The 26,925-nt window shown below is 41.1% G+C and overlaps 2 protein-coding genes across 2 annotated transcripts in view; both read left to right on the forward strand.

Annotated features, from left to right (window-relative positions):
• Positions 1-19,093: 19,093 nt before the first annotated feature.
• On the forward strand, positions 19,094-21,810 carry fem1a (fem-1 homolog a). Its single transcript, XM_084410263.1, has one exon. It carries the CDS (start codon positions 19,156-19,158, stop codon positions 21,097-21,099), a length of 1,944 nt encoding a protein of 647 aa, XP_084266389.1. The 5' UTR covers positions 19,094-19,155; the 3' UTR covers positions 21,100-21,810.
• Positions 21,811-21,945: 135 nt separating this feature from the next.
• Positions 21,946-26,925, forward strand: part of ptprsb (protein tyrosine phosphatase receptor type Sb) — a 111,120-nt gene continuing 106,140 nt past the window's right edge. The window contains exons 1-3 of the mRNA XM_084410262.1: positions 21,946-23,263; positions 23,636-23,671; positions 25,833-26,053. The gene's annotated coding sequence lies outside the window, so the exon portion shown is untranslated. The remainder of the gene's footprint in view (positions 23,264-23,635; positions 23,672-25,832; positions 26,054-26,925) is intronic.

Below are 26,925 nucleotides of genomic sequence, written 5' to 3' on the forward strand. Positions count from 1 at the left end.
CCGACACTCCGACCTCTGACCCGTGAATACATCTCTCTCTCTCTCTCTCTCTCTCTCTCTCTCTCTCTCTCTCTCTCTCTCTCACACACACACACACAGATCTCTCTCTCTTTCTCTCTCTCTCTCTCACACACACACAGATCTCTCTTTCTCTCTCTTTCTCTCTCTCTCTCTCTCTCATGGTGAGGTCATGGTTCAAAGGACCCTAGGTTGATTTTACTCTGACCCTAACCCTTTAATATACATTTTCAATCCTTTCAACAAAAAAACAAGAAAAACTGGTCTGTTGGTGTATTTACATTAAGTGTATCAAATTTGCCAAATAAATTAAATGTATCACAAAGCCAGCTTTGTTTTTAGTCAAAATCAAAGTATCCAAAAATAATGTCTTTAAAGGTTATGATTTTCTGATTATCTTTAATAAATGTGTCAATATTTCTCCACAGATGTTCAGTATAGAAACTAAATGATAAACAGGTTCTGTGTGAAGTTGGCAAAATGAGCATCTTGTGTCAATATTAATTTGATATTTAATCATAATACACTGCTCAAAAAAATAAAGGGAACACTTTTTAATCAGAGAATAGCATCAAGTCAGTTAAACTCCTGGGCCCGTATTCATAAAGAATCTTAATGCAAAGAGTAGCTCCTAGTGACAAAATTCTAAGAATATTCTTAGAAATGTGGGCGTTTACTCTTAAAATTAAAGAAAAATTCCTAGTAAAGAAAAAAGTAATTCAGAAAGCATCTTAACCCTTAAAAGAGGTCTTAAGGTCAAAATTGTTAGGAGCACGGATGAGGACTTTTAAGAGGCTTAAGAGTTTCTTTAGCAGAGGAGAAAATGGCAGAAAGATGAAGAGGGACAAGAAATGTGTTGCAGACAATGGATGACAGTGAGTTAATAAGACGCTATAGATTAGATCGTGCAGGGATCATGTTTGTGACTGATCTTTTTAGAGACACGCTAATATCTCCGACACAGCGCAGAAATGCCATAGTGCCCGAAATGAAAGTAATCACTACATTACGATATTTGGCAACTGGGAAAATTCCATGTTTGATACATTAAAACCAACATTCAAACCACCGCTTAAATAGACATGCCAGCAATCAGTGTGACTGGAAAGAGTGGAACAATTTTTATCAGTCTAAGCAATCAAATACCTTATAGGAAATTAACAGCATGGTAAAAAAAAAAAAAAAAGGATTTATATACACATATAGGCCTATAATGTGTGTGTGTGAGAGAACGATCAAATAGGAAAAATTACGCATGTAATTTCAAAGTGAAGGCTTAGAATAGACCCTATACTTAAAATCACTTTTTTTTTCCTTCTTGGACAACCAACCAATCACAGTCTTCAAAAGATTGTGTCATACATAGCAACGGGGTCAACCCCGCCTCCTCACTAAGATAAAAGTTTTTGTATTTTCCTTACTCAGAGTTGCTCTCAGATCGGTCCCGAATCGCTCTTAAGCTAAGACTCCTACATAAAAGTTTTTAAGCTAAATTAAGAGTTTTCTGAGAGGATTCTTAGAATCTTTATGAATACGGGCCCTGGTCAGTTAAGTAACAGAGGGGGTTGGTAATCAGTTTCAGCTGCTTTAGTGTTAATGACATTAACAGCAGGTGCACTAGATGGGCAACAGTGAGACAACCCCCAAAACAGGAATGGTTTTACAGGTGGAGGCCACTGACATTTTTTCCCTACTCATCTTTTCGGACTGTTTTTCACCAGTTTTGCATTTGCCTAGGGTCAGTGTCACTACTGGTAGCATGAGGCGATACCTGGACCCTACAGAGGTTGAGCAGGCAGTCCAGCTCCTTCAGGATGGCTCATCAATACGTGCCATTGCCAGAAGGTTTGCTGTGTCTCCCAGCACAGTCTCAAGAGCATGGAGGAGATTCCAGGAAGACAGACAGCTACTATAGGAGAGCTGGACAGGGCCGTAGAAGGTCCTTAACCCATCAGCAGGACCGGTATCTGCTCCTTTGTGCGAGGAGGAACATGATGAGCACTGCCAGAGCCCTACAAAATGACCTCCAGCAGGCCACTGGTGTGAATGTCTCTGACCAAACAATCAGAAACAGACTTCATGAGGGTGGCCTGGGGGCCCGACGTCCTCTAGTGGGCCCTGTGCTCACTGCCCAGCACCAGGGAGCTCGATTGGCATTTCCCATTGAACACCAGAATTGGCAGGTCTGCCACTGGTGCCCTGTGGTTTTCACAAATGAGAGCAGGTTCACCCTGAGCACGTGACAGACAGGAAAGGGTCTGGAGAAGCCGTGGAGAATGTTATGCTGCCTGTAACATCGTTCAGCATGACCGGTTTGGTGGTGGGTCAGTGATGGTCTGGGGAGGCATATCCATGGAGGGACGCATAGACCTCTGCAGGCTAGACAATGGCACCCTGACTGCCATTAGGTATCGGGATGAAATCCTTGGATCCATTGTCAGACCCTATGCTGGTGCAGTGGGTCCTGGGTTCCTCCTGGTGCACAACAATGCCCGGCCTCATGTGGCGAGAGCATGCAGGCAGTTCCTGGAGGATGAAGGAATGATACCATTGAAGGGCCACCACGCTCACCTGACCTACATCCACTAGAACACCTCTGGGACATTGTGTTTCGGTCCATCTGACATCACCTGGTTGCACCTCAGACTGTCCAGGAGCTCAGTGATGCGCTGGTCCAGATCTGGGAGGAAATACCCCAGGACACCATCCGTCGTCTCATTAGGAGTATGCTCCGATGTTGTCAGGCATGCATACAAGCACGTGGGGGCCATACAAACTACTGAGAACCATTTTGAGTTGCTGCAATGAAATTTCAGCAAAATTGACAAGCCTGCTGCATCATTTTTTCACTTAGATTTCCGGGGTGTCTTTGAATTCAATCCTCTGTAGGTTGATCATTTTCATTTCCATCAAACGATGTGGCATCCTTTCGTTCATAACACATTACCCAGTCCATATTAGTATAGATATCCAGCATGATATTTTTCCCCATTGAGATCTGATGTGTTTTCAAAGTGTTCCTTTAATTTTTTTGAGCAGTGTATATTTAACAGGGTCAAACTGATGTATTAATTTGATAGACGCTTCCTCTGATCATCCGATGATAAATCTGCTGTTATCTGATCAATGTTGTAAAGATGACAAACAAGTTATATATTCATAATTGTACACAAATCAAATAATTTTTTGATGCGATCAGAATTAAAAAGCAATCAAGAATTTTGTCATTTATTCTTCATTATTTTTCTCCCCACTGAAGCTTTTCTTCTCTTTATTTATGTTAAATTATCAACATATTATTATTATGTATATTGTTCCTTGAATAAAAGACAATTTATTATGAATAGATGATAAAGAGTCGAGTCCGTCAGCTTTATTTACAGCTGAACACATTAAAGTCTGTGTTCTCTGTGAGAGCGGTGTGTGTTAGCGGCCGCTAAGCTAATCACTAATGATCTTTACAGCGGAAGTGAATCAGTCAAACTAACTTTATCTGTTGTTCGGGAGGTTCTGTGCGCTTCTGTAATCCACAACAATCCGGTGCAACCAAGCCAGGACAAAACAGAGCAGAGAAAAGGGAATCGCCGGTGCAGCACAGATGTCTACTTATCAAAATTTGTATTTAAGGTGCATAACAATGACTTGACTAACGTTTCGATGTAAAGTTACATCTTCATCAGAGTCCTTGGAGAGAATGAGCAATGAAGCCATTAATAAGGATCATCACCAGGTTGGCCACCCAAACATACACCCATCTAAACCAAGGTGCCACACTCACACATCAGTCATTAAAGGGCAAGTACCCACACACAGGTCAAAAAAATAACAAGGAATAAAAAACAAATATAAACAAAGTTCACAATACAATGGCAATAAAAGTTCATCTTAAATACTGAATTGTAATATGCTTAAGTGTTTAGAGAAAGCATGTTAAACTCAATTCTCCATTTAAACCTAGAGGTTCTCGAGTGTTAAGTGTATGTATCCGGAACGCTTCCCTATAGGAGTTTATTGATGATATCACCATCTCTGGGTTAGGGTGTGATTTTCTCAATTCCCCAAAACTTCAGTGATGCAGGGGAACCATGATTGGCCTGCTTATAGTGCCTCGCCATGGCATATGTTAAGTTCTGGGTACGTATTGCTGTTTTGTGTTCAGCTATCCTTAATTTAAGTTGACGTTTTGTTTGACCTATGTACACCGGTCCACAGGGACACTTTAGAAGGTACACTACGTGAGTGCTGTTACAATTAATAAATGAAGAAATAGAATATTTCTTACCAGTGCGGGGATGTGAAAAGTCTTTCGCATTGGTTGAATTGGAGCACTGCGCACAGCTGCCACACTTATAGAAACCCAGAGGTGGGAAGTAGTCGAGGGTGGGATAGTCATATCTGAGTGGACCCATCGGTCGCGAATGTTACGAGCGCGTCTGAATATGAACCTGGGCGGCTCAGCGCAGATGTCTTTAAGTGTCGGGTCACTGTTAAGAACATGCCAATGTTTGCGAATGATGTTCTTTATTCTTCCTGCTGCTGGAGAGTAGCTAGTGGAAAAAAAGACTTTGGATGTCGTATGAGGCTTAGGTTTTTTCTTTAACAATGAGGCACGGTCTGTCCTAAGAGCCCTATCCCATGCTTTAGACCCCTAAACCCCTAACCCTAACCCTAACCCTAACCCTAACCCTAAGAGCCCTATACCATGCTTTAGAAATGTCAGATTTATCATAACCTCGTTGTTCGAAAAGACACGCTAGATGGGCTGCTTTAGACATAAATTCACTTGTGGTACTACAATTTCTTCTGACTCGTAGGAACTGGCCCACTGGAACATTGCGAATCAGATGAGGCGAGTGATGACTGTCTGCTCTTAACAGGGTATTCCTGCTAAGAGGTTTGCGGTACATAGTGGATTGTAAGATATAATTTGCGTCCTTAGTAAGGTCTAAGAAATCAATGGACTGCTTGTTAAATTCCATAGTAAAAGACAAATAATCTGTAGTAGAATTAACATAAGTCAAAAAATTATTTAACTCATTAAGTGTGCCCTTCCATATTAATAAAACATCGTCTGTGTATCTGCGCTAAAGTGATATTTTAGAATGGAACGGGTTATTTTCAGTATTTTGTATATATTTTTCTTCCCATTGATTGACCCATTACCAAACAAGCATATGAGGGTGCAGACGAGGACCCCATGGCAGTCCCCTGAAGGTGTAAATAGAATTTATCATAGTATTTGAAAAAATGATTAGATAGAATGATCTCGACAAGATTAACAAGAAATTCTGATGGAGGCAAAACATCAATGAAGCGTTTGGTAAAGTAATACGATATGGCTTGTAGGCCTATATGGTGGGGTATGCATGTGTAGAGACTTTGCACATCCAACGATACCAGGACATCATTGCTTTCACACTTCCAATTATCAATCAAATTTAAAACATCAGTTGTATCCCCAAGGTATGATGGTAAACTGTGAACATATTGTCTTAAAAAGAAATCAACAAATTGTGAGAGAGGCTCAGTTAGGCTTCCTATGCAATGGGGCGCAAAGGAGGATCATCAAGTCGTTTATGAATTTTGGGTAGACCATAGAATCCTGGACATCGAGGATGGTCACTTACAGTTTTTCTGAATTGCTAAAACACATTTCTTGAAACCATCACTCACTTTCTCAAAACCTTAAACACAAAACCAAATTTTCAAACCGCATTCACAGAACCTCAGACTCTTCTGGCAAAATCAAACAATTGCCTCAAAAGCATTTTATCTGTGCTCAAAATCAAACAATGCTCTCAGATCCTACACACAGCGAGTCAAAATGATAAACACTACAGATCATTCGTTAGACACTACATCAAAAAATGGAGAACACAGAATTCAAAGCATGCAGTTACAGAAAAAAGTATTGCAACAAAGTAAACAAATTTTGCAATTACGTAAAAAAAGTATAGTAATGATAACTTACAGTAGTCTGTAAATAAATTGTATGTATCCACTGCAAGTATAGTATTGTACTGAATATTGAATAGTAGGCCTATCGAATGTCTGTATATGCACCACTTGCATACTGTGAAAATACAGTGACCCAACTGCTAAAGCCAAAAAGGTTACAGTAAAAAAAACTCTAATTGAAAAGCATGTTGCAGTATAATCCACTCAGAAGAGTAAATTCCACTCAGAAAAGCAACTGCAAAATCAAGGTCAGTGAGAGAGATTTTAGAGCTTCAGCATCATGTCTTCATGTTGGTCCGGTCGGAGGAGTTTCTCCCAATCACAGATAATGTGAATCTCTGCAGGCAAAGGGAAAAAGCAGATCCAGCCTTGACAACATTCTCCACACCTTGCTCTTCCTCGTCCTCATCCTCTTCCTCCTTGTACACGTACTTTTCCTTCTCTTATATTGTTTCCATCCATTGTTGGTATAAACATTCAGTGCAACATTTTGAGTAAATTTTGGGACTCTGAACTGACTTGTATTACTGTATGTGCAGTTGGTTTGGTCACATCATTAGAAATAAGTGTGAACAATTTTGAGTTGTTGTGTGTAAACGATGACAACTGTGTTGCAGTTGTGTTTAACTTTCGCCTACCTGTGTTTAGCATTTTGAAACATAAGTGCACCACAGTGCAAAATGTGTTTTAGTGAGTGAGAATGTGTTTAGAGTTTTGAAAAAAGAGTGCATGAGATTTGCAAACAGTGTTTTAACTACCTGAACTTGTTTAATGTTTTACAGAAAGAGTGATTTATTCGACAAATTGATTTAGACTATTGAGAATTTGATTCAGAGAATGGGGTTTAGTGTTTTAGCAATTCAGAAAAACTGTAATAAAAAAGCCTTTTCTTTATCGGCAATCCAGCCTTTTTTATGAGATGTATCAATAAATTCATTAATCATATTTTTTGTGCTGCAGGTAGGGTTATGAAGGAGGGGCTGATAATGTTTTTCATCATTTAATAATTTAAATATACCACAATCATAATTCTTTAAAGGTGAACTAAGTAACTTTTTTACCTTAACTGAACAGCTTCGGAGTCATTGGAATGGTTATATTACTTATTTCGGGTTGAATGGTGGTCGTTTCGCACCCCTCTGGTGCCCGTGAGCGGAAAATACGCACTTGCAACTTTGAGCCGGCGGGCCGCCGCGTCAGGAAGTATCGCGTGATATCAGCGATGTAAACGATGTCTCGCGATGTAAACAATTGCTTTACGGCCAAAAGAAATCTGCTAAAATGCTGTCATTATTGCGCTCCCTCACGCTGTCCGAACCCGAATGAAGAAGACGTTTTAAAGAATGTCCCATCTGCTTTGATGTCGTTGATCTGCTAGCCTCTGGTGTTTGAGAATCGCCAACGAGTTTTTACAACAGTGTTGTCAAATATCTATTCCGAAGCTGTGGGGGAGCTCTAGAGAGAAACCTGTGAGCAAAAAGCGAGAATACAGCGAAGAAATCCAGAAACTACTGAGCCCCGCTTTAAGCCCATAACCACAACAGCGCCCCCCTTGTCAGCTGGGCGTATAATAATGTCATGTCTAGATTCCAAAGAGCGTAGCGCATCTAGTTCACTTTTTCCATATTTTTATTTGTAGAAGGACAAGGCCTACTTACTTTAGCCATGTCTTGCTCAACTAGCTGACCAGAAGTGACAATGGTGGGATTTAGATTAGAAGAAGGCAAAAACCTTGATTTCTCTTTGAAGGGGGTCATTTCTCTGGGGTCTCTCTAGTATTAGAATCATAGTTTCTGCATACAGTATGACCGTTGGATAAGACATTGGACCTAGAAAATAAATGTTTAAGATGAAGCTGTCTAAAGAATTTGAATGAGTCCACTTTAAGAGAGAAAGAGTCACTGTGATTCGACGGGGCAAAGGAGAGTCCTTTGCGAAGCACTGCTTTCTCTGTATCCGTGAGGTCAAAGTCCGAAATGTTGATTACAGTCTCCTCTGGAGGTTCTGCGGGGACCAGCTCGTGGGTGGCGGGGCTTCTCTTCTTCTTCCCCCTTGAGCCCCGCCTCGTCTTTGTCTTTCGCGTTTGTAACCTCGATCCAAAAAAGATGTAGAATTGGGATGTGGTAGGGTGCCGCCTCGGACGTCGCTCAGGTCCTCAGAGGAGTCTCCCTCACTCGCTGTAGAAAGAGGCGTGTACCTATTTGCCTTAGGCATGGGTGGGCAGTTGTTCCTAGGAAACTTCCTTCTGCTTCCTTGCCAATCGTAGACTGTCCCGTCTGCATAGTCTTTAGTGTCCCGTTCATATTTCCTTATCTTATAGGTCTGTAAGTCCTTCACAAAGCCGGATAGAGTAGAAGAGATTTTTTCAGTAGCCTCAGCAAACTTTTCCGCATTAACTTTACTCTTCATTTCATCTTCTACCCGTTTTACTTCAGTTTTTATTTTGTCTTGTTCAGACTTGGTCTTCTCAATTATCAAGAGCATAAGATCAAGGGAGCATTTATTTAAAACGTGTTCCCATTTTTGCATGAAGGATTGGTCATCCAGACCAAATGACGGGATTTTGTTCATGCGTAAACCACGCGGGATACGCTTTCCAATATTCAGATAAAGTTATGGAATGCCATAAAAATCTGGACTCTGATTTCTTCAAGTCTTCCAGTTCTCTAGTCAGGGACAGTATATTAGGCACTGGAGGCGTAAACGTGTCTTTGAATAGAGAGTGTGACACAATAATGTTGGTACCTTGTTCATCAGTAAAAGATAATGTGTCTGATAATGTCTCAAGGTTTAAATGAAGAATTGAGTTTAACATGCTTTCTCTAAACACTTAAGCATATTAAAATTCAGTATTTAAGATGAATATACTTTTATTGCCATTGTATTGTGAACTTTGTTTATATTTGTTTCTTATTCCTTGTTATTTTTTTGACCTGTGTGTGGGTACTTGCCCTTTAATGACTGATTTGTGAGTGTGGCACCTTGGTTTAGATGGGTGTATGTTTGGGTGGCCAACCTGGTGATGATCCTTATTAATGGCTTCATTGCTCATTCTCTCCAAGGACTCTGATGAAGATGTGACTTTACATCGAAACGTTAGTCAAGTCATTGTTATGCACCTTAAATAAAAATTGTAATAAGTAGACATCTGTGCTGCACCGGCGATTCCCTTTTTTTAAACTTTATCTGTTGTTCGGGAGGGTTTCAGGAATAGATGCAATAGATAGATGCACTTTTATGATGGACAGATGCACTTTTATGTTGGATAGATGCACTTTTATGTTGGATAGATGCACTTTTATGTTGGATAGATGCACTTTAATAATAGATAGATGCACTTTAATAATAGATAGATGCACTTTTATGTTGGATAGATGCACTTTAATAATAGATAGATGCACTTTTATGTTGGATAGATGCACTTTAATAATAGATAGATGCACTTTTATGTTGGATAGATGCACTTTTATGATGGATAGATGCACTTTTATGATGGACAGCTATGCACTTTTATGATGAACAGATGAACTTTTATGATGGAAAGATGCACTTTTATGATGGACAGATGCACTTTTATCATGGATAGATGCACTTTAATAATAGATAGATGCACTTTTATGTTGGATAGATGCACTTTTATGATGGATAGATGCACTTTTATGATGGACAGATGCACTTTTATGATGGACAGATGCACTTTTATGATGGACAGATGCACTTTTATGATGGATAGATGCACTTTTATGATGGATAGATGCACTTTTATGATGGACAGATGCACTTTTATCATGGATAGATGCACTTTTATCATGGATAGATGCACTTTAATAATAGATAGATGCACTTTTATGTTGGATAGATGCACTTTAATAATAGATAGATGCACTTTTATGTTGGATAGATGCACTTTAATAATAGATAGATGCACTTTTATGTTGGATAGATGCACTTTAATAATAGATAGATGCACTTTTATGTTGGATAGATGCACTTTTATGATGGATAGATGCACTTTTATGATGGACAGATGTACTTTTATGATGGATAGATGCACTTTTATGATGGACAGATGCACTTTTATGATGAACAGATGCACTTTTATGATGGATAGATGCACTTTTATGATGGATAGATGTACTTTTATGATGGATAGATGCACTTTTATGATGGACAGATGCACTTTTATGTTGGATAGATGCACTTTTATGATGGATAGATGCACTTTTATGATGGACAGATGCACTTTTATGATGGATAGATGCACTTTTATGATGGACAGATGCACTTTTATGATGAACAGATGCACTTTTATGATGGATAGATGCACTTTCATGATGGATAGATGCACTTTCATGATGGATAAATGCACTTTTATGTTGGATAGATGCACTTTTATGTTGGATAAATGCACTTTAATAATAGATAGATGCACTTTTATGTTGGATAGATGCACTTTAATAATAGATAGATGCACTTTTATGTTGGATAGATGCACTTTAATAATAGATAGATGCACTTTTATGTTGGATAGATGCACTTTTATGATGGATAGATGCACTTTTATGATGGACAGCTATGCACTTTTATGATGAACAGATGAACTTTTATGATGGAAAGATGCACTTTTATGATGGACAGATGCACTTTTATCATGGATAGATGCACTTTAATAATAGATAGATGCACTTTTATGTTGGATAGATGCACTTTTATGATGGATAGATGCACTTTTATGATGGACAGATGCACTTTTATGATGGACAGATGCACTTTTATGATGGACAGATGCACTTTTATGATGGATAGATGCACTTTTATGATGGATAGATGCACTTTTATGATGGACAGATGCACTTTTATCATGGATAGATGCACTTTTATCATGGATAGATGCACTTTAATAATAGATAGATGCACTTTTATGTTGGATAGATGCACTTTAATAATAGATGCACTTTTATGTTGGATAGATGCACTTTAATAATAGATAGATGCACTTTTATGTTGGATAGATGCACTTTTATGATGGATAGATGCACTTTTATGATGGACAGATGTACTTTTATGATGGATAGATGCACTTTTATGATGGACAGATGCACTTTTATGATGAACAGATGCACTTTTATGATGGATAGATGCACTTTTATGATGGATAGATGTACTTTTATGATGGATAGATGCACTTTTATGATGGATAGATGCACTTTTATGATGGATAGATGTACTTTTATGATGGATAGATGTACTTTTATGATGAACAGATGCACTTTTATGATGGATAGATGCACTTTTATGATGGATAGATGCACTTTTATGATGGATAGATGTACTTTTATGATGAACAGATGCACTTTTATGATGGATAGATGTACTTTTATGATGAACAGATGCACTTTTATGATGGATAGATGCACTTTTATGATGGATAGATGCACTTTTATGATGGATAGATGTACTTTTATGATGAACAGATGCACTTTTATGATGGATAGATGCACTTTTATGATGGATAGATGTACTTTTATCATGGATAGATGCACTTTTATGTTGGATAGATGCACTTTTATGATGGATAGATGCACTTTTATGATGGACAGATGCACTTTTATGATGGATAGATGCACTTTTATGATGGACAGATGCACTTTTATGTTGGATAGATGCACTTTTATGATGGATAGATGCACTTTTATGATGGATAGATGTACTTTTATGATGGATAGATGCACTTTTATGATGGACAGATGCACTTTTATGATGAACAGATGCACTTTTATGATGGATAGATGCACTTTCATGATGGATAGATGCACTTTCATGATGGATAGATGCACTTTTATCATAGCCAGGACATTTTTTTATATAACTCTGATTGTGTTCGTCTGAAACAAGAATGTCATACCCACCTAGGATGACTTGAGGGAGAGTAAATCATGAGCTAATTTTCATTTATGGGTGAACTATCCCTTTAGTCATGTCATTCACGTTCAGCTCTTCTCGTTACACCAGACTGGGGTCATGTGACCTCTGACCTCTGCTGATGGTGTTTGGGGTAAAGGGATGGAGATGGAGGGATTACAGTGGATGTGGAGATGATGGACAGCAGGAGATGTTGATGAGACCGAGAGAAAGATGTCTGATCTTCTTCTCCTGCTGTGACACACACAGTCTCGTCCTCATAATCCACACATGAGGAGAAGCTCCTGTAGACTCTCATTCACACACTGAACTCAGAACGAGAGGAAACATCTGTCTATCTATCTATCTATCTATCTATCTATATATATATATCCATCTATCTATCTATATATGTATCCATCTATCTATCTATCTATCTATCTATCTATCTATCTATCTATATATCCATCTATCTATCTGTCTATCTAGTAAACAGCTCTAATAATTTTCCTCCTCTTAGATAAGATCATCACTTCAGATGTGATCCTCCTCTAACACTCATCTGTTCTCTCTCTCTTCTCTCTCTCCATCTCGCTCTTCTCTCTCTCCATCTCTCTCTTCTCTCTCGCTTCTCTCTTCTCTCTCTCCATCTCTGTCTTCTCTCTCCATCTCTCTCCCCATCTCTCTCTTCTCTCTCTCTTCTCTCTCCATCTCCCTCTTCTCTCTCTCTTCTCTCTCCATCTCTCTCTTCTCTCTCTCCATCTCTCTCTTCTCTCTCCCCATCTCTCTCTTCTCTCTCTCTTCTCTCTCCATCTCCCTCTTCTCTCTCTCTTCTCTCTCCATCTCTCTCTTCTCTCTCTCCATCTCTCTCTTCTCTCTCGCCATCTCTCTCTTCTCTCTCTCCGTCTCTGTCTTCTCTCTCCATCTCTCTCCCCATCTCTCTCTTCTCTCTCTCTTCTCTCTCCATCTCTCTCCCCATCTCTCTCTTCTCTCTCTCTTCTCTCTCCATCTCCCTCTTCTCTCTCTCTTCTCTCTCCATCTCTCTCTTCTCTCTCTCCATCTCTCTCTTCTCTCTCTCCATCTCTCTCTTTCACATTGGGCTCAAGACTCTTATTCTTCTGCTTATTCTTATTCTTATTCTTATAAGTCCAGCTGATTGAATTATTGATATAATCTGCTGCAGATGTGATATGATGATTCACATGTTAATAAAGCCTCTTCAGATCCTGATAATCTGTTATTCAGCGCTTCTTTCATATCTCACCCCTGCTGTCCATCATCATCACTCACATTATCCAACTCACCTTCATTTATACAGTGCTTTTACATTACAGAGTGTTTCAAAGCAGCTTTAGATAACAGGAAAATAATGCAACAAAGTTTGTTTCCAAAAGAAAAGAGCATCAGTCCAGCTTAAGTAAGTTCAGTGATGTTTCATTTTTGTTGTAAAAAAGTTATTAATTAGTTCATTTATACAGACAGCGGCTCTGGAGAAACCGTGATGTCATCGTCCAGCTCAGTTCAGTCCTCATGTAATGCTGTCAACATTGATCATCAGTTCTTCTGTCATCAGTGTCTCGTGATCGTATATTCAGAACGGCACGCAAATGAAAAATAAGAACTTTTTGAACGGACAAATTAATAAACATTTAAATCTGCATTTTAAGTTCATGTTTTCAAAGTTTAAATAATAAAACTATTAATTTAAGAATCAGTTTAAACTGAAACACAAATAGATATACTATGCAATTCATGTTTTAAAACAAAACTTAAGCGTTTCCTAGTTTCTTTTCAGTCCATTCGCCAACTGCTTTTCTGCATACATTCCCCCCCACAAATATGTATATTAATTTCTGCAGTTGTTAGACTGTGTTGTTCTTGTTTTGTCGAGGGATCTCCATCATTATTACATCATCAGCTTATGGAAAACTAGAATCTAGACTGGAGTTCAAGAGTGTGAAACTGAGGGAGAGGAATTTATTCAATTCTCACATTACAGAAATTTCAGTTCAAGCCTTGTTTTTTTTCTATGAAATAAAATAAAATATGATTATCTAGATGTTATTTGAACCATTGATGAATAAATTCATACAGAGTAATGCTGTGTGTGATTAATAATCCTGCCTGTGAGTGTGTGATGAGGTTTGAGAGCTGATCCTGCTGGAGAACTGAAGGGTTTTCATTGGCTGATCATGTGACACGTCACGCCTGAGGATCCGCTCTTCTCGATATAAACACACACACGATCTCATTATTCCTCGACTCTATATAAACACACACACGATCTCATTATTCCTCGACTCTATATAAACACACACACGATCTCATTATTCCTCTTCTCTATATAAACACACACACACACACGATCTGATTATTCCTCGAGACTCCGATGACTCGCTCGAGCCCGTCAGCATCACCTGTTGATCTGAGGAAGATGAAGGTGAAGATGAAGGTGAGTAAGAGCTTTATATCAGAAAACACCAGCACACTGATTAACATATCATATGTAAAGCAGTTTAGTTGTCAGACCGAGGCGTTTGTAAGCGCTGTTATCATTAAATCGGTTTAAATTGTGTAAATTCATTTGTGTTTCATTCATTGGCTGCTCTGACGCTTCACTGACTCCGAATCGTGTCGTGTGCTGCTGTGATTCGGAGTCACTTCGCTTCGCTTGAACTGATGAAACACACGAGCATCAGATTCAGACTCTTCAATTCGCCTACTTATACTACGCCCTAAAAGTATTCTCCTTTTGTGAAGAAAAAGTATACTTTTGAGTGTGTAGCAGAAGAGTAGACAAGCTTTGGGACACACTATCACATCATACAATTGCTCTCTGTAGCTTATTACTCGCAACCTGTAAACTGACCTGTCAATCATCTTGTCACAGTTAAAATCCTCCACATTTAATTTCCTTCTGTATCGGAGAGAAATGCAGAAGCTCGTCGATCTGCAGTCGCGGGTCTTTCATGCAGAGACTCTCCTCATATTAATGCAAAATGATGCATAAGTTAATGGCCAAACGGATCTTTATAAAAGTACACATTGTTATTGCAGATGAAATATAACACAGATAACATGAAATAAGTATATTTTTTTTTACCAGGTTAAACTTTGATTAGTCACTCAAACCTTTATCTAAATCTCTCACTGTCGGTCGCGCATATCCGCCATGTTTTGTAGTTTTTGAACACTTTTTACTCGTGTTTGTAGTTCCTCCTCCAAAGCGCAATGGGTTGTGGGTAATATTAGCTGTTATAGTGAGCACGGATCCACAGTTCGAAAATCCACCGGAAATAGTAGATCATTCGGGGACTTCTGGCATACTTTCTTCAACATACTATGCTTTGGGACACACTTACCCGCTTACTCACATACCTGATTCAGACTCAGACTCAGATTAAGAGATTCAGACTCCGATTCAGATTCAGATTTAGACTCCGATTCAGATTCAGATTCAGACTCAGATTTAGAGATTCAGACTCCGATTCAGACTCAGATTCAGACTTAGACTCCGATTCAGACTCTGATTCAGACTCAGACTAAGATTCAGACTCAGATTTAGACTCAGATTTAGAGTCAGAGTCAGATTCAGATTCAGAGTCAGACTCAGACTCAGATTCAAACTCCGATTCAGACTCCGATTCAGACTCAGATTCAGACTCAGACTCAGATTCAAACTCCGATTCAGACTCCGATTCAGATTCAGACTCAGATTCAGATTTAGACTCAGATTCAGACTCAGATTCAGATTCAGACTCCGATTCAGACTCCGATTCAGACTCCGATTCAGATCCAGACTCAGATTCAGATTTAGACAGGTGCGCGTGCTTCTGTGGGCACGAGCGTGGCAGGTCGGCGTGAGCGCGCAGCTGCTGAAGGGCATTTATCGGTTATCAGGCCTGTTTATGTTGCTCCATTTCTGTAAATCTGTTTTTATCAGGGGGGCACTATTTCATATTATTTTGAAGCTTCCCCGGGCGCCGCCATTGATTAGCCGAACCCCCACCTGCTGTTAGCATTCCATTGACTCCCATTCATTTTGGCGTCACTTTGACAGCGAATAACTTTACATCTGAGGCGTTTAAAGACTCCATTTGTCCATTATTTATTTCTAAAGAAACACGAAAATGTATAAAAGGCTCCATTACCTTGTATCTTACGTTATGGCCCCGTAGAAGCAGTTTTTGTAAAAATAGGCTAACGATTGCGTCATAACCACGCGACTCTCTGTCGCACAGTAGAGAGATTACCGTATGGACGGGAGGAGAAGCTCGCGGGCAATCGGGGGGACGTGGAGGCAAAATTACAAAATAATTAATCAGAATACCTAGCAAAAGTTGCTTCTGCTGCTAGCTCAAGGACACCTCCTACTCACGCTCTCCGTCTCTGCAAGATTCGGAAGGGAATGATTCAGATTTCTCTCGGCACAGCTACTAGAAGACAGACAGGTTGCTCACGTCACATCTACGTCGTCAAGCTCAGTGTGAGTCTGCGCAGTACGCTCAGCCATCAGGAAGTGAGTGCTTCTAATTGACTTTACTTGTCTCCGTTGAATCCAATGGGGTCGCTGTGTCCAGTTTATATACTGTCTATGGTTTTTATGAATGAATGACTCTCTCATCCGTTGCTCTGGTCTTCGCTTGCACCCCCTGCTGGTGAGGACGACTAACAGCTATGGACATTATCAATCGGTAATCTACTGATATTCCTGCCGTTCCCGGATGTGAAATGTTGAATTTTCTGTCGAATCTGAACCACTGAATATGTGGAAGTGAATTTGTAAAACGAAATAAAATGGACCGAAAATTGCCTATTTTTAAACAGAATTAATATTTTGGAAGTTAAATCTGAAAGGTGAATATGGATTATTGAATTTTAATAATGAAAATGTGTGTGAAATGTTTTCAATTGAAATATTCACAGCTTAAATATACAACCATGTTGAATTTCAGCCCATAAAAAGGCAAGCCCTATAAATACAGTGCATTAAAATGCAAGCAGGGTTAATGCAATGCTCATTTTTAAGTGCTGCAGTTCAACAAGCTTTTTTGTTTCAAAACATTTGTCATTATTTTACTTCCATAATGTTCTTCTCTCCTGTGTGTGATTGTTGATGTTCTTCTCTCCTGTATCAGAGCTGGAGCAGTGGAATGGTCCTGCACTGCTGTGTGGAAGACTAGTGATTTTGTTGTGAAACTGAACAAAAGAGCAACAACAAATCCCAGTCTGCCTCTCGGCACAGGACACATCATCACACCTGACGTTCCTGAACACCTGAGGCACCATCACACCTGAGGCACCATCACACCTGAGGCACCATCACACCTGAGGCACCATCACACCTGACGCCCCATCACACCTGAGGCCCCATCACACCTGATGCACATGAACACCAGGCGCACCATCACACCTGAGGCACCATCACACCTGATGCACATGAACACCAGGCGCACCATCACACCTGAGGCACCATCACACCTGACGCCCCATCACACCTGATGCACATGAACACCAGGCGCACCATCACACCTGACGCACCATCACACCTGACGCACCATCACACCTGACGCACCATCACACCTGAGGCACCATCACACCTGAGGCACCATCACACCTGAGGCACCATCACACCTGAGGCACCATCACACCTGAGGCACCATCACACCTGAGGCCCCATCACACCTGATGCACATGAACACCAGGCGCACCATCACACCTGAGGCACCATCACACCTGATGCACATGAACACCAGGCGCACCATCACTCCTGACGCCCCATCACACCTGATGCACATGAACACCAGGCGCACCATCACACCTGACGCCCCATCACACCTGATGCACATGAACACCTGACGCCCCATCACACCTGATGCACATGAACACCAGGCGCACCATCACACCTGATGCACATGAACACCAGGCGCACCATCACTCCTGACGCCCCATCACACCTGATGCACATGAACACCAGGCGCACCATCACACCTGACGCCCCATCACACCTGATGCACATGAACACCTGACGCCCCATCACACCTGACGCCCCATCACACCTGATGCACATGAACACCAGGCGCACCATCACACCTGACACACATGAACACCTGATGCACCATCACAACTAACGCACCTGAACACCTGTCGCACATGAACACCTGATGCACCACATAGATCTTATTTAAATGAGACTGTTTTAGATATGAAATTGTTTCTGTGAGTTAACTTAATATCCAGTAACATTATTGATCTGATTCTAACTGCACTGGAGCTGAACTAAGCTGATGATGACATCACTGCTTTAGTTTTGAACTCGTTCCATAATTGATTCACTTTATAATTTACGGTTATTGAACCCAACTCAATAATCACTGAACTGATTTCAACTGAATAATGACTGTTTACTATTGTCTTTTTTGAGCTGCTTTAGGCCTACAGCTGAATTGAACTTTGTTTAAACAGGAAAATAATTGTTTGCATCATTGTTTCTGTTATTTTCTATTTATAAAGCTGTTTTGAAACCATCTGTACTGTATAAAGTGCTATAGAAATAAAGCTGACTTGACTTTTGTGTTTGTGTTGCGAATTATTAAAGGCTTCATTGTCAGCACAATAAAGCAGCATCATGAAAACATCTCTGATCGTGACTTTAACATGAAATCCTGATTGTCACTTCACTTTACACGGTTGTACAATCTTTATAATTAATTAAATAAAAGAATAGTAAATAACAAATTTAAATAAGTTTAGTCTGTTCATTTACCCTGCCTCAAACCACAACAAACTCGGAACAAATCCAGACAGCACTTTATTCAGTTGTGTGTGTGTGTGTGTTTGACATTAAATTCCAAACACTTATATCTCTAAAACACTAAAATATTTAAAATGTCGTTTATGGTACAGCATAGGAACCCAGTGACTTCATACATGCCAGACGAGTTGTTCATACATTCCGTTTCCATCAGCTGACTGAGTTTCACCAAATGAATGATAGGAAATGTAGTACCGCAGAGTCGCAACGCCACAAGCTGATACGAGCGTGCGCGTGTTTATAGACTACATTTCCCACAAGTCTTTGCGCGACAAGCCTTTCGGTCGACGTAATGGCGCTCTTAACGGATGACAAGTGTAATTGTAGTTCTTTGCGCCGCTCACGCTGTGCTCTAACAGCGCATACGGACTACGACACCCAGTATTCCAAGCGGCAGTGGTAAACAGAGCTGTCAAACAACATCATCGACGCCATTTCGACAACAGCCTTAAAATGGCAGCAAAATGCAGAGCGATGATCGCTCCTCACTAAATAAGAAGCGACGCGATCGCGAATTCAAACGCGTTTTAACGGACTTTCGCGCCGAGAAGATGGACATCAGCACGGCGGTGTTTAACGCGGCGAGAGACGGAAAACTGAAACTCATCCAGAAGTTGCTGAGCAACAAGAGCGCGGAGGAGCTAGAGGCTCTGGCGGAGGAGAAGACGCAGGGCGGCACGCCACTGCTCATCGCGGCGCGCTACGGGCACCTGGAGGTGGTGGAGTACCTGCTGGAGCACTGCAGGGCCGGCGTGGAGATCGGGGGATCTGTTAACTTCGACGGCGAGACGATCGAGGGCGCTCCGCCGCTGTGGGCCGCCTCGGCCGCAGGACACCTGCCGGTGGTGAAGACTTTACTGTGTCACGGGGCCTCCGTCAACAACACCACCCTCACCAACTCCACCCCGCTGCGGGCCGCCTGCTTTGATGGGCACCTGGACATCGTGCGCTACCTGGTGGAGCACCACGCCGACATGGAGGTGGCGAACCGGCACGGGCACACTTGCCTGATGATCTCCTGCTACAAGGGCCACCGAGACATCGCTAAGTTCCTCCTGGAGCGCGGAGCCGACGTCAACCGCAAGAGCGTGAAGGGCAACACGGCTCTGCACGACTGCGCAGAGTCCGGGAGCCTGGAGATCATGAAGATGCTCCTGAAGTGCGAGGCGCGCATGGAGCGGGACGGCTACGGGATGACTCCGCTGCTCGCCGCTAGCGTCACCGGACATACCAACATCGTGGAGTATCTGGTGCACCAGCCGCGGCCGAGCAGGGAGGAGCGCGTCGACGCGCTGGAGCTCCTCGGAGCCACGTTCGTGGACAAGAAGCGCGATCTGCTGGGTGCGATGCGCTACTGGCGGAGAGCGATGGAGCTGCGGACAGCAGGCGAGAAGGCAGGCGGCTACTTGGCAAAACCAGCTCCGGGGCCGCCTGTGCCGGCGTACGAGTGTGCGCGTGAGGTTAGCACGGCGGATGAGCTGGAGGCGCTAATCACTGATCCGGATGAGATGCGAATGCAAGCGCTGCTAATCCGCGAGCGCATCCTTGGGCCGTCGCACCCGGACACCTCCTACTACATCCGCTACCGTGGCGCCGTCTACGCCGACTCGGGGAACTTCCAGCGCTGCATTAGCCTGTGGAAGTACGCGTTAGACATGCAGCAGAGCAACCTGGACCCGCTTAGCCCGATGACGGCTAGCAGCTTCCTCTCGTTTGCCGAGCTCTTCTCCTTCGTGCTGCAGGATCGTGCAAAAGGCACGCTGTGCACCCGCGTCACCTTCCAGGACCTGATGGGCGTGCTAGGGAAGAGCGTGCGTGAGGTGGAGCGCGCCGTAGCGCAGCGCGACAGTCCGCCGGAGGCGCCGCAGTTCACCAAAGCGCTGTCCATCATCCTACACCTGCTGTTCCTGCTGGAGAAGCTGGACTGTGCGCCGGAGCAGGAGCACCTCAAGCGGCAGACCGTGTACCGGCTGCTGAAGCTAAACCCGCGCGCGCGGAGCGGCTACACGCCTCTGCACATGGCCGTGGACAAGGACACCACGTCAGTGGGGCGCTACCCGGTCGGCCGCTTCCCGTCGCTAGCCGTGGCTAGCCTGCTACTAGAGTGCGGGGCGGACGTCGACTCGCGTGACTGCGAGAACAACACGCCACTACACGTATCCGCTGCTAACGGCTGCCCTGAGATCATGGCGGCGCTAATCCGAGCCGGCGCTCACTTCGACGCCACCAACGCGCAGCACAAGACGGCGTACGAGCTGCTGGACGAGCAGAGCAGCGGACGACACGCGTTACACCCATTAAGCTACGTCACGCTACAGTGCCTAGCCGCGCGAGCCATCGAGAAACACAGACTTCCCTACAAAGGGCTGATCTCAGAGGAGATGGAGGCGTTCATCGAGCTGCACTGACACACGCGCTACTACGCACGCCATCCATGCAATAATCCCGGTGTTAGCGCTGGGACGAACCGCGGACACCTGCCCTGGTCTCTGATTGGTTGCTATTCTTTGATTGACAGGGCTTAATGGGTCCGATGCAAATTGAAATGCAAATGCTAAACGTTTTCTATCAGACTCCATTAATGTCATAGCGTGTTCATCTTCCCGTCGGTGATCCTGAAGGACTCGGTGCCAAAACTAGCCTTACATCATCATCTTTTCTAACGTGTGATTTTAATGTTTTTATTGAATGACTGGCACAGTGTTTTCTTTCATCTGGGGAGTGACTGTAATATATTTAACTCTGCACTTTATCCTTCAGCTGTTTATGAATTGCTGGCGTTACACTGATATCTATGCAGTTTATGAGCGGAGGAGCGTTTGAGTGGCAGAACGGGCGGTCTGGTGTTCTCTCTCTGCAGGGTTTTGTGGAAAAGCTTCATATGCATCGTAGTCTTATTCTGATTGCCTTTAAGTTTATTTTCTCTCGGTAAGATTTGGAATGGCTGTTTCTGTGTCGTTGTAAATGCCTCCCAAATGAAAGCACTTTGAAAATGTTTAACACTTTGTTTAAAACCAGAGACTTAAGAAACTGCAACTGATTTGGTTAATTTAAGACGGTTTACTACAAGACTAAAGGTGTGTGGTGATGCCGGAATAAAACTCAAGTGTCCCATCAAGGGTTTCCTTTTCACAGTCTCATATTTTAATCTCCTGCGATGTCTCTGAATATCTCATGTTTCTCAGGTTACGCTGATTTACTGTTATTTCTACAGTTAATGGGTCTGGTGCGAAAGCAGAACATTAATGTCGTAACATAGGCTGTTCAGTTTTTCAGTTTGTCTCATGAAAACACGTTAAGTTCACTTAACCAAAGAACTGTCAAGAAAATTACATTTAAGTAGAGTTAGGGTCTTATTTTTATATTGAAACAGTATTCAACATTTGAAGTGGATCAAGAACGGGTATTGGTCAAAATTCATTAAACTTTGATGAACGGTTTTGATCCACTTCAAATGTTGGATCCTGTATTTTTTTATTAGCTTTGTTTGTTTTTAGTTTTGTGTACATTTTAGTTAAACTTTTAGTAATTTTGTTATGTGCTTTTGTCATTTTATTAGTTTTTTACTAATAGTTAATAGTTTTGTAAGTATTTCATAAATAAGGGTTAGTTTATTTTGCTCTTCATGTTTTACTTATTCTTATTTCAGTTTTAGTTTTAGTGAATTTGATTCATTTCCAGTTAATAATTGTATTGCTTTTTTCAAGTTATTGTCAAGGCAAGATCTCACTGTTTTCAACTAATGTTTATTTCATTTTATTTTAGCTTTATTTAAATTAGCCATAATGTTAAATGTTTTTTTTAGTTTTAGTTAACTATAATAACCCTTTTTCACTTTAAGAATCAAACGTTCATCATATCTCAGCAGCAACAGGGAAACAACAATCAGAAAAATAAAAGATGTTTTTTAGAAGTAAATTATAACTGTAGTAAGTACGCATCATGCTATTCGTGTTTTTAATTTATTCAGATTTTGACTGACAGGAGAATTCTCATCACTGCATTACAAGACAAAGGCTTCATGTTCTTAATGCCAAAGTGCTAATTTAGTCCAAGTTTGAATATTTTGTAATATTGATTCTGGGGTGAAACGATACACACAGCTTTTAAAGCTGAAATCTCGAGCAGCAAAGGTTAGTATTGTTTTATTTTGCCGTTTCTGGAGGAAATGTTGCCGTTCTGCCGTTAAAGGCTCGTTTTCTCTCGTCTGATGTACAGTACTCAACATTTGAAGTGGATCAAAACCTCTCATTAAAGTCATACATGCATTTTGAACAAGACCCGTTCTTGTCTGAGGACAACTTTGATCCACTGTAAATGTTGACTGCTGTATTTGAACATGTGGCCCAGTGTAATTCTACTGTTTTGTCCACTAAAGGTCTCTAAGCTTTATCTGCAGAAATATGTTAAAGCTGTTATTTGATGGTAATAATGTCTTGTTTTATTTTCTCTCCAGTTGTTAGTGGACGGGCGGTCATGTATTCTCCAGAAACCCGATCCGCTGATAGAAATAGCCGTGAGTCTCGGGTCTATTTCAGGGTCCCGGTCCCGTAAGCGGATCCGTCAGATCGGGTCAGTCTTTACACACACACACACACACACACACACACACACACACACACACACACACACACACAGACTGATGTTAATGACGGCTTTCTGTAGAAGTGTGCCTGTAAACCTGGAACAGATGATGAGCCGTCATATATATCAACATATGATGTGTTTAAAACCCTTCACACTGTTATTCTACTGCATTAAACAACAGAGAGTTTGACTGTCTGAAAAAATGTTTTTACCAAATGGTGAAACTGTTTAAAATATTATTCTTAAAACCTTTTTAACTGCAAAAAACAAAAACAATCATTGATGTACATATTCACAGGCTTCAGTCATTATTTCTGTGATTCTACATCTGATGTTTCTCTTAATTCTCGATTGCAGAACGAACTCCGATCCAGACGGATCTTCAGATGAAAGGTTGGCATGATCTTCATGCACTGTAGAAATGAGTTTTACATGGTGTAAATAAAACAAGTACTGGAGTTTACACTGAAAAAACAGTTTTCTACTTCAGATGTTCATGTTAAATTCAATGTGTTACTTGTGATTATTCATGAACTCTGTGTTTATACATGTGATCTCCAGTTAACTACCCATGTGATCTGGTAATCCAACAGGTTAGTTAATGTTAGTTAAGCAGGTTAGTTCATTTTAGTAAAGCGGGTTAGTTAAGATGGTTAGTTAATGTGAGTTAAGCGGGTTTGTTAATTTTAGTTAAGCGGGTTAGTTAATGTTAGTTAAGATGGTTAGTTAATGTTAGTTAAGTGGGTTAGTTAATGTTAGTAAAGTGGGTTAGTTAAGCTGGTTAGTTAATGTTAGTTAAGTGGGTTAGTTAATGTTAGTTAAGGTTAGGCATGATGGGGTTAGTGCTTCTGTAATTACTGATAACTGATCACTGTATATTCTGTAGTAAAGCTGCATTAGCCAGTATCTCAGTCACTCGAAGAAATATTTAGCCCTAAATTTAAGATTTATGTATTTAAATTGTATTTCAAATTTCCATGCATTTGGGTTACACGGTTTGAACATAAACTAATAAACTTAATGCATTGCATATTTATCAGTCATGCATAAATGAAACGAGTCAGATTTCTGTAAGAGTGCTGATAAACTGAATGTGTTTTAAATATAACAGGTTTATATATTTATCATTAATAAATCCATTTTGTGTCAATCGCATACATTTTAACTGATTGAATAATGCTAGTTTCACAGTTAGCCATATTTGTTCATAGTTTTACCAGAACAAGTTTGTTTTACAGTGAGTAGATTTATGCTGATTTTAAGCAATATGAATAGATGCATTTTGAAAATATGATTATCAGATGCAAACCATGATTTTTGAGTGAAGAACTCTGACCATTTTGGATAGCTGTGGAACAAACAATATTCAGTTATTAGAAATGTACGTGATTGAAACAAAAGTTGGATTTATCATAAATGTATAAACCTGGTCATTGTGAATTTAAAACGCATTCAGTTTATTAGTACTAATACAGAAGTCTTGCCTGTTTAATTTATGTATGACTGACACATGCACTAATTGTGTTAAAACTGTGTGATCCAAATGCGTGGAAATGTTATATTCAGTTGAAATGTATAAATGTTAAACTAGTGACCCTCAAATCGGGTAATAACACAATAGAGCCCATTATGACATCAGGCCCCGGCTCGAGTGACGTCACGCGCGTGTCCGCCAGCAGAGGGCGCGCGCCTGCAGGAGCAGCAGGTCTATTGTGTGATTCTGAGGTGAAATAGAGCTTTTGTTATTTGTGTTCATCTCTGAGAAATCATCTCCAAGCTCAAATCCAGTGTAAGAAATCAACTTCTTTATTATTACGACCTGACATTTGCACCAAGATACACATTTGTTTCTAACTTTAAATACAATATCGCGTCGATCGTCCACGAGAACAGACCATAACGTTTTAAACCGTTTTTACTGTTATTAAACATTTAACATATATATATATATATATATATATATATATATATGTGTGTGTGTGTGTATGTGTGCGTGTGTGTTACAATTCCCTGTTTAAATATCCAGGTGAATTTGTCACAAAATCATGCTTTTCTAATTCATATTTATGACATGGCAGCATAAAGAAATGATAATACTAAATCGAAAAGTCAGTCATGGAGAGAGCTTTGTTGTTTGTGTTCAATATTTGTGTTCATCTCTGAGAAATGATCTCAAGCTCAAATACACAGTTTTCTAACTTTAAACACAATAACGTGTTGTCCACGAGAATAGAACAGAACATGTTTTAAACCGTTTTTACTGTTATTTAACATTGAACAGGCTATATGTTATAATTCTGTGTTTAAAAAGCTGGGTCGTTTTTGTCAATTTGTCACAAAATCATGCTTTTCTAAATCATAGTTAAATTATGACAGACTAGGCTACTCAATCGAAAAGTCAGTCGTGGCATAAAGTCTTATTCCAACTTTTTATGTCATCATTAAGATTTGCATGCTATGTTTCCTCATGTTGTGCTGATTATGAGGTAAAAGCGTTATTATTTTCCTCATGAGGAAGATCATCATCATCTGAGACGCTCCATTGTTTCTGCAGGAGCGGCCGTGCACGCGCTCTCCGTGACGTCAGCGCTGTGAGGACGGCGCGCGCACGAGCTGGAGGAGGAGGAAGGTACCGAGGAGGAGAGGCTGGTGCCCGCGAGCATCGATGACATCAACGAGCTGAAGATCCTGCGAGGCTTGTGGGAATGGAGATCCGTGTTTCTGCTGATATCGGAATATGAGGCTCGAGTCTCGATGCGCGCCACCTTCCCGCAGGTAAACGCGCGTGACTGGCGAATGCGTGAGAGTGAAGTGTGCGGGATCTGCTGAGCGAGAGATACAGGAGTATACGAGGAACACCCGGAGGAGCGCTGGGCTCGGCTGCTGGTTAGTCTGGGTTCGGCTCGGGGCTGGTACTGTGCGGGTGTGGGGGGGGATATTGCTTATTAAAGTGAATATCGTGATTATTCTCTGGTTTGGCTCGTGCGGGTCCAGACGCGTTTGCGCCTTTGTTCGGGTTTCGCCTTTCTCTCTCTCTCTCTCTCCTGGTCCACATTTGAAACACTGACAGGAAAAGCAGTGAATCCCGTGGGAAGGAGGAGAATGGACGCGAGATCTGTGTTTTCTGGGCGATGATGAGAGAACCTGCGATATTGGCAGATCTACATGAGATATGAAGGAAAATTACTGAGGGACTCCTGCTAACAAAGCCTATGCGCGCGCACTGAAATATTACATTATTATTGCCTGGTTGATACATAAAATAAATAGCACTGATGATCAAAATATTTCCGGCACAAAGAATATCATTTCTACTGTTGTTAAATTGCACTAACGCTGCTCTTGAAGTCAGTTTTAATGAGCTTTTGTGAAAAAATTTTACTAAATTGAACTAGAAAAAAAATATTGCTTGTTATTTATTGTTTGTTATCATTTGCTGAAGGAAAAGCAAAAAGCACAATAATGTGTGGGCGGTTGCCAGGGTGTTGCTAAGGTGTAGTTCTGGGTGTTTTTGTAGTGCTTCTAGAGATGATTCTGGTTCTGATCCACGGCACAGATCTCACAGGCTTCTCATCATGATCTCAGCTGTGTCTCAATGATATAAACCGCTGTTTAAGTCAAGTCACCTTCATTTATATAGCGCTTGT

This window comes from Rutilus rutilus (genome assembly GCF_951802725.1).
Source record: "Rutilus rutilus genome assembly, chromosome: 6".
NCBI classification, from domain to species: domain Eukaryota; kingdom Metazoa; phylum Chordata; class Actinopteri; order Cypriniformes; family Leuciscidae; genus Rutilus; species Rutilus rutilus.